This window comes from Metopolophium dirhodum, chromosome 6 (assembly GCF_019925205.1).
Source record: "Metopolophium dirhodum isolate CAU chromosome 6, ASM1992520v1, whole genome shotgun sequence".
In the NCBI taxonomy this organism is placed as follows: Eukaryota; Metazoa; Arthropoda; class Insecta; order Hemiptera; family Aphididae; genus Metopolophium; species Metopolophium dirhodum.
Window position 1 is genome coordinate 32,204,227 of NC_083565.1, and position 9,778 is coordinate 32,214,004.

The window sequence follows — 9,778 nt, forward strand, 5'->3', positions numbered from 1 at the left end:
GTTATTATGTCCAAGCGTTCAGCAATAATTAGTAAATTTTCCGTCACCGAGTTAACGTGTGCCGTTGATATTACAATTATTCCAGTCGTTCGATTGGGACCATGGCCACTTTGTAATTTATATGCAACAACGAATAAACAAATAAGTACAAATTTCAATAAATAGAGTACCTATTAGTGTAGTGTATGAACAAATATTAAATTTGTTTGAATGAAAAAAAATTAACAATATCCAACTAAAATTTAATTAATTAACATTATGACGAAGCTAATTTATATTAAACTTATTTTTTAAATAATCGTTAGACATCTATATCGATCAATTCACTACTACGTATAATCACTAAAAGCTAAGATACAGAACATATTATATAATATTATATTATTACATATTTTTTTTACACCAGCTAATAAATTAAATTATGTATGACAGAAACAGTTAAATACTATTAGTACTGCAGGGTACTCATCAGTCTTAAAACCAATAAAGAATAATAATTTAATGCACGATAGTTTAAATATGTGTATTATAAATAAAAATATACTTATATTTTTAACTGATTAATCTTCAATTTATTAGTAGTTTTATGTTTTATTAAATGTTTGTGGTTTTCGCACATAATTATTACGAAAAATACTATAAATTTCAAAATAACTATTTAGTTTTGACTTATTGAATTAGGTAAGAAATATATTAGATATTAGCTTCTAACATGTAGGTCCTACATTGTAGGGCATCAATAGTTACTGAAGTGTGATCCACCGTCGAATGACGTTAAACCGTAGGTATTGGTGTTAAATAAGTAACACGTAGATTACGTATACTAAGATAACCAATTTATTAAATTAGACACTTGTTGTAATAATGTATATAATGCTTTTATAAATTGATATTAATACTAAATATTTCAATTGAACACAAAATAATTAATGTATATATAATTTAGGTAATGAATCTATATAAATACTGACACTGAGAGCGGTTCTGATTAAAACTATATGAGGCTCTGTAATAAACTATAAAAGATGCTCTGACCAGTAACACGGGTGTTACTCACTGTTTCGACCTTACACGACTGCCGTCCGCCGGGCGAGGCCCGCCGCAACGGTCCGTCCAGGCCTATAAGAATGTGCTGACCCAGCCCTTTCGGTCACGTAGACCATCGTGAGAACCGAATCGGTCACACACTCGTCTTACCCCGAGTCAACACATTTATCCCTATATATGTATTACATACATACATATATTTACATAGTACATACATACATACATACATACATACAGGGGCGTATACAAGGGGGGGGGGGGGTGTGGGGGTCAGATCCCCCCCCCAATAGGCCTTTTTTTAAATTTTATAAAATAGTGTTCTTAATGACTTAATGTAAGGAAATTACAAGGAAAAAAAATGGCAAGGATTTTTTGTAAATTTTTATTTTAACACATTCAACAATTAATTAAAAATAATTTACTTAATATTAATCAGTAATCATATATTTATTTCATATTCATATAATCGTATTATGTGATATTTGATAATATGTATGTAATATATACAAGTATAATAAATTATTATAAGATAATAATATGTGGCAGACCAGCCACGGGCCGTCGCCAGTCGCCACCGTCACCGATATCAACGCGGCGAAGACGACGCCCGCATGTCCGTGCGTATAATAATACATTTTCCTACACATTAGAAAAAGAAATATAAAAATAGCTAAAAATAGCTTAAATAATAAATATTATTATTATCTAAAAACAAAAATCAACCACAAATATTATGTCAGTTGTACGAACAAGTCATAACTAGTAACTACATATAACTACTTGTAGAATTTAAAATAAAATGTATTGAATATATATATGTTTTATCATTTATTAGGTATTTAAATGTGCACATACCTAGGTTTAGGTATTTTTGTTCCATAATAATTTGTTTGCAACTGATCCCCCCCCCCCCCCCCCCCCATACAAAAGTTATGTATACGCCACTGCATACATACATACATACATACATACATACGCGTGCATGCATTTACAACATTACTATGATTAAAATCGTATAGATGATTTATTTATTTTATTTTAAAATTACGCGAATACAATGAATTGAATAATATACAATTTTAATATTCAATAATTATATTAAACGCGGACTTAAAACAACAAGTTCATCCAATAAGCATAGGTACCTATGCTTGTAGACGGATGATCTGGGTTCAGGACTCAGGGGGCAACGAAGTTATTTATGGCACGACGCGGAGCTAGCCGGTAAAAAACGTTCCTAATGAAATACTGTAATTTATAATATTATATTAAACAGTTATTTTAGCCAAAACATCCAATTTTTATTCCATCATACTGATCGATCTAGTTATTCGATAATACTTTTTAAAAACAGATTTGAATTCGTTATTATGTCTACTTCATATTGAGGTAAGTCCACTTTTTCCAATTTCACTCCCCCCCCCCCCCGGACCTCTAAAAATTTAGCTTGAATATTTTGAAATTTTGGAATTCTCAAACGTTGATTTGTGGTTTTGCGCAAAACCGCCGCCAAACTAATGCCATCTAAAATCTGATAAAACTCTACGAAAAGCACGCGATTTGTTCAACGCACACAAATTATAGTGTTAAAATTAGAGTCGTTGGTTAAATTGTGTACCTACAACCACGGCACATATGCGGCCGCTGGTCTTTAATAAAAATAAATAATAATATAATATAAACAATATTATTATGTTACACGCAGTAAGTGACATTATTTTCATTTACGTACTTAAAACAATTAGATAGATACCTACGTGTCTTTATTTTGTAAATAAAAATGCACTTAAATTTATTTTTATTATTATTTTAATCGTGTTATATACTTTTATCAAATAAAAAAAAAATTGGTATCAACTAATATCATATATCCCAACATTTTGACGATTGTTCTCATAGAAATATTTTCTTCTTTCGTTGTGATTCAAAAACGAATAATAGTATTTACTCGAAATTTATACCAAATATTTATATTAGCTTTTTCTATGAACCAATAACCATGTAATATTATATAACATGTAATGTTATATTTAAAGTTTATATGCTTATTGGTATAGTTTTAAAAATATTTTGACTCTTTTTGAGCTCTTTATAGACATTTTAAATTTTATACTTTTTAGTTTTTTTCAATAATTGAAGGGCGACATTCCAAAACGTGCTATTGCCATTTTTTAAGAAATCGAGTTATACGTGTAGTTTTACTGTAATAGTCTAGAAGATTTCGATTTTTTACATATTTTAACTCTAATTCAAATATTTATGGCAAAAATTTAACTAAAAAAAATTGAACTTAAGTCATAACGTAGGTAGGTACTATTGTCTCTTATCCTCACAACCCAAAATGTGCTATTGACATGGTGTACTTCAAAACGTTCTATTACGTATGTTACAAAAATATTAATTTTATACAAAACGTGCTAATGCCGTACTGTCGTCGGTATATAATATTGCATTGAGTATGAGTTACTATATTATTTTGATTTATTAATATTTGTTGAACTCATTGGTTACACACTATAGGGAACAGCTGCTTATATATGTATATCACTTGAGACCACGGTTATAGACGTCATAGATAATAACATTTAATAATATATTATTATTAATAACTGTAGATAAACTAATCAGCGACTATCTATCTATAGCCGTGCTTGGAACACGATCATTTAACATGAAAAATTAAATTATCGTTTCCAAGTTCATACACCAACATATTGTACAATCACATTTCTGTAATCAATTCTGTTTAACGTTGAAAATAGAATTCTGGTTTCGCGCCTGATTGTGCGTTCGTCATTGTATTGTCGTATGTCGTTACTCGTTACCTTCTCGTTAGTGTTTGTGTATTGTGCAATGCGCGACACCGTCATTCAGTAACGAAATACAAACACAAAGTAAATGATTCTACGACAATTGCCTTGTTTACAAAGCAAAAATTCAAATAGATTAATAATAGCGACCTATTATACTGTCCTATAGAAATAGTTTATTGGAGAATGATGTGAGCCGTCAATTCCTTGCGATAAGAATGTTGTTTTGACTGTTTCGAGAATTATTGATGTTTATCTAATACGGGTATATTATAAAGTGGGTAAATACAAGGAAAAGTTTAGTTACGCGCGGCGGCGGGTTTTTGATCGTTCGACCGTTGGCTAATTTTAAACTATATTTCATAGAAATATTTTGTTCACGGGAAAATACCATGTCCGCGCGTGCTTACATAATCCGGGGTCTGCAAATATGTAATAATTTTTTTTTTTTGGAGAGATTCTGCCCCCCCCCGTAAATACGCCACTGTGTATAAATTATCATAATAATATTGTTTACCCTAACCCGCTCGCTGCCGATGGAGACGATATCATAATAATATATTATAATATTGTGTTATTTTCTAGACGAAATGAATACTATAATATTATAATAAAGGCGTTTACGATTACAACTCGGTAATACGAACTTGTGCAATATCGAGGAAAACTGTGGGATTATCCTGTCGATTTTCATCGGTGCAATTTGATATTGTGCTACGCAATCATATTATAATTTTATCCATAGCCGTGCGCACTGGTGGTGCCGGGGGTGCCTGGGGGTGCCTTCACGAAAAACGACAAGGGCCCTAATTATTAATTAAGTGTAAATTATATTAATGAAATTATTGACGAATTCAAAAATGTCGTTCCTTTTAAACGTCGATTATCATTATAAGATTGTATATCTATATAATGTTATGTAATATTTATTAGAATGAATAATAAAATAAAATAAATATTTTTAGTGCTTTTGATATCTTTAAAACATTTGTCCGTATCTAATAATTGTTTTCAAAATTATTGTGGGCACGTCTGCGCACGCCTATGATGCTATCATGATACACATTGTAATAATAATCAGTGGCGGTTCGTGGGTGCTGGTGGTTGGTGTGCGACTTTAAATATAATAGCGGTAGCTATAAGTATAACAAATTATTTAAATATACGAAAATATACATCTTACCACGACAAAATAGATCTATTTTGTCATGCATCTGACTTTTTATACAGTCGCGGTAGAAAATGGAAATTAAAATAATAATAATAGCGATTATAGCAACCGTCAACGCTGTTAATTTAAAAATAAATTACCCAATATTATAGTAATATATAAATATTTTACCGTACGGACGACGCTGCCGGTCGTCCAAACCCGTATACAACATCGCAGCAACAATAAACGTACCCTCACGCACACGATCGGGCGCGTCGCTTAAAAGTTATTATCATAGACATATTAATAAACAGTAATAATTTATTAATATGTCTATGGTTACTATATACGAATTCTGAATATTTAGTTATTTATATAGATTATATATGGATTATTACACACTAGGAAGTCATCTTTCTTATAATATTTGTACAATTTATTTTTATACTTAGGATTACGATTACCCACCAATTTTGGGGGTACACCCACCCCTTAAAATAGGTGTGGCGGCTGCCACATCTAATACATGGGTTCGGCGCCACTGGTACTATATTATTATACAATTATTAGGAATTCATTCTTTTAAATTATTTATATATTGGTCCAAAAATTTACAAAATATTATCACAAAATATTAAACATAGGAACTCTTTTAAGATTCTAAAAAAAAATTACACTGGCTATTACAAGAAAAAACCGAGTCTGCGCTCCAGTATATTATGTTATCTATCTCAGTGATTTTAGGTATGAATAAAAAATGTATTACAATAAATTACTTTTAAAACCTTAGTTTACTTACATAGTCAAATGTCTGATAATATGAAATTGCTTCAGATGATTCAGATATACTCAGGCTCTTATCAAGTTCTGCAGTTTTTATTAATTGTGCATTTTGAATTGAACAATTATTGGTATCTCAAAACAAAATTAAAATAAAAAATATACAAATAAACTATTTTATTATTATTATTATTATTATTATTATACATAGTTAACATAATAGAGAATGTGATACATCATTGATGTACCTATTGAAGTTTTATGTAGTTAAAATTATCTTACTTGCAAATCTAGTACAGGAAAAGTTTTATTTTGAAAATTAATTTTTGCTTTAGCAACTCGTCGGTTAAACTGACGATGAGATATATTTCCAATATTTTTTTATTTTTTTAAGTACAATTTCTTATTGTTCTCTGAAAAAATGTAATTTTATTTTCAATAGTATATAAATTAACTACCTATTTAAAAAACTATGCATATATATTTAAGAAAGATCAAAGTATTTGTGTTTAAGGGGCCGCTACACCAAAACCAGAACATGTGCAACGCTCAAGAGATAGCGTTGTGCGCCGTACTGCCGCCGTTGTGGCAGGTCGTAACCACGCCCATTATCGCCGTGCCTGGGCCCACGCGCTGTAGTTTCGGGAGAGGCGCATTATTATTCCACCGACGTTCAAGTTGAAAGATTCGCGTCGTTGCGTATATTTTGTGGAGCTGTTTCCTAAGCGCAAGGCACGCTAGCTCCTTGCTTTGCGCTCAAAATCTACCATTTGATTAATGCGCCTCTTTAATTTAATACGTATGGTACCAATACAAACGGCACAACCTATTTCACATAACATGACACGATTTATATTACTTATCTATTAGTAATTTAAAAGTATTTATATTAGTAATATAGTAAATAATAATGTACGAAACGGTGAAAAGTTATACAAGTACTATTTTTAATTCATTTTGAATTACAAACAATAAATCATTAATTTTACCTGCAATCAACTATCAACGCGTAATTAAATCGAATGTTTATTGGAATTTATATACAACTCAATATAAAAATATTTGACGCCCTCACGATGCCCTATCACAGCACCAATATAATATATAAAAAAAAGAAAATATAATATATATGTATATATATATATACATAATGTACAACTCAACATAAAAATATTTGACGCCCTCACGATGCCCTATCACAGCACCAATATAATATATAAAAAAAAAGAAAATATAATATATATGTACATATATATATATATACACAACACCTACCTGTATAATTAATTTTATTATTCTACTCTATTTGCACCATTATTTTTATCAATGTAAATCCTTGTGATTTGCTGTAATTGTTTGTAAATAATTTTATGCGTTAACAATTGTAAAAATGTCAAAACTGTTATTATATTCTCAATGAGTTTGATGATCATGTATGTCAGGAACACTTTGTAATAAAAAAAAAAAACATAAAATATCACATAACATTATTTATTAAACAATTTAAGTTTTTTTTTTCTATCAACTCTTTTTGTGCTTCAATTATATAATCAGGATTTCTAATCAGCATATTTCTAGGATATCTTGGATCAATGAGCTCTGGCAGTAAACAATTATAATAAAACTGACTTAATTTTGGTAACATTTTTTCGTTCCAAAATATTTCATCTTTGAAAATTTTTTCTGTCTTCAATCCTTTTTTTGTCCAGAATGCAATAATACAATATTCTCTTTGGGTTATATATAATTGACCTTGTACTTGTGCATAATATTTGTGGATTTTATTTATTTCTGTAGCCACGCCTTCTTTATCTTTTTTCCAAAATGTAATTTTACCATTTTTAATGCCTTCATCTGGTGTCATATTTTCTGAAGATGATGGGCATTTGATTTCCAAAATTCCATCATTTCCAATCAAACCATCGGGCGTTGCACCTAAATAAAAATATTCTGGATGAATAAATAAGCCACATTCTGTAATTTTAATTTTTAATTCTTTTTCAACTTGACATTTGGCGATTGACTCATGTTGTCGGCCATATTCCATTGCTGGAGTGTTAGTATTTGAATATATGAGAGATTTTATAGTGTTTCCACAACCTGTATGAGGACGAAGTCCAATTATTTGTCCAAAGTTCGAAGCTGTTATTAATTTTCGTCGAGTTTCTATCCAAAGGTTTGAATTGAATTGATTTCGTGTCTCTTTTTCAATGTACTCACGCTTTTCTGCCAATTCTTTTAATAATTTTAAAAATTGTTTCTTTTCTTCAGAATATTCATTTTCATCCATATCTGGTTTTTCGGCACCCTCACCATATGAAGAGTTTATTTTTTGATCATCAAATAATTTTTTTTTAAACCGTTTGTTTTGTCGACGGTGCTCATTCTGACGTTCTTGTTTTTGTAATTTACGTTGTTCATATAATATTGAATGCATTTTTGGGTTTGGACTTATTTTATTAATTACTTTGTACATTGAATATATCGGCCTTCTAGAATTTTTCGCAACGGTTGCTGCATAACATCTGCCAACATACGACCTTTTCAATGCATAATTTACACGTTTACCTCCAATGACTTTGGCAATAATCGAATTATACGATTCAACAATATTACTATCTACATCTTGCATTAAGCTTTTACTATGTCTACCTAACTGCCGTATAATACTATTCATATTTACATAAAAGTCGTTGTCAGTATGCTGTATTTTTTCTAATAAATTTATATCTTCTTTTGGTTTGTCACAAAAATACGAAGCACAGTTTGAATGATTACCAAAAACATGATTTATTGAATTATAAATATCGTTTCGTAAATCATTTATGGAATGGCAATTCGATTTACGATATTGGATGGCTTTTATGATTCCTTTTCGTATTCTTAAAATTCGCGAACTTAATAGTTTTCTATGTACTAATTGTCCTGATTGTTTTTTAGTGGTTAGCTCTCTTAGTTTGTTACATACATTTCGAAGGAGGTGATTACGACATTCTACCTTTTCGACAGTTATATTTTTGTACGGTCTTGCATCAAGTATTTTTTTGTACACACTACTGTCGCCGTCTGCTATAAGTTTATGGTATCTCAATCCATACATTTCTTCACTTTTTCGAAATCCTTCCACTACTATTGAAGTTTCCATACCCGCTGAACTGTCATTCATACTCCAATTTTTCCAACATTCGTGTTTTTTCGGTTCATTTTTATTTTTAGCGCACATGCAGCAAAACTTATTCCGAATCCCCAAAAAAATTACTTTTTTGGTGCGATAACCAATTATAGCTGCCTAAAAAACGAACAAAATGTTTAGTCTAACTGAAAACTTACAGAATCTAAAAGAAAAACTTACCGTTCCAGACAACGAATTGTACATCGTTCTATAGGATCTCTTACACCAACTACCATCGGCCACCACAGCTATAAGAGGTACACCATCTATGTCAACATCACCCGCCTCAATAGCTAAACGTGCTTCTTCTTTAGCTGCAGTGTACATAGTTTGTGTTGCAGCTTCTTCGAACTTTTCACATACAATATCATGTTCTTTATTATATGTATTATTATTCATTGTGGGAATCTCTAATGTTGTCATAATTTCTTTTATTTGTCCATATCCACCACCAGTGTTAACAATTCCAATTACAGCTGCTGTATTGATTTTAATCATATTTGATTTTTCATCTTCGGTTTCAATAACACATTTTTTATTACACATTTGACATTTGAAGTTAAATGATGACATAAATCCATGTCTACGCTCACTTTCAAGTAGCATATCTTTGAAGGAACATGAGAACGGTGTATGATCAATTTCTTGGATTTGTTTTATAAAATGCAGTAAGTTAATTATTCGTCTACCAGTTATTTCAGATGAATGAGATGGTGTTGGTTTTATAGGTGACTCGCTTGTGATTAAAAAGGTATTTTCAAAAATACCACTGTCATCAGGCATTTCAGATGAGTTATAAACACTATTTTGATCATT

General features: G+C 30.4%; 1 protein-coding gene across 1 annotated transcript; it reads right to left on the reverse strand.

The window, feature by feature from the left end:
- Window positions 1-7,137: 7,137 nt before the first annotated feature.
- Window positions 7,138-8,972, reverse strand: LOC132947062 (uncharacterized). Its single transcript, XM_061017239.1, has one exon. It carries the CDS (start codon window positions 8,954-8,956, stop codon window positions 7,268-7,270), a length of 1,689 nt encoding a protein of 562 aa, XP_060873222.1. The 5' UTR covers window positions 8,957-8,972; the 3' UTR covers window positions 7,138-7,267.
- Window positions 8,973-9,778: the final 806 nt, after the last annotated feature.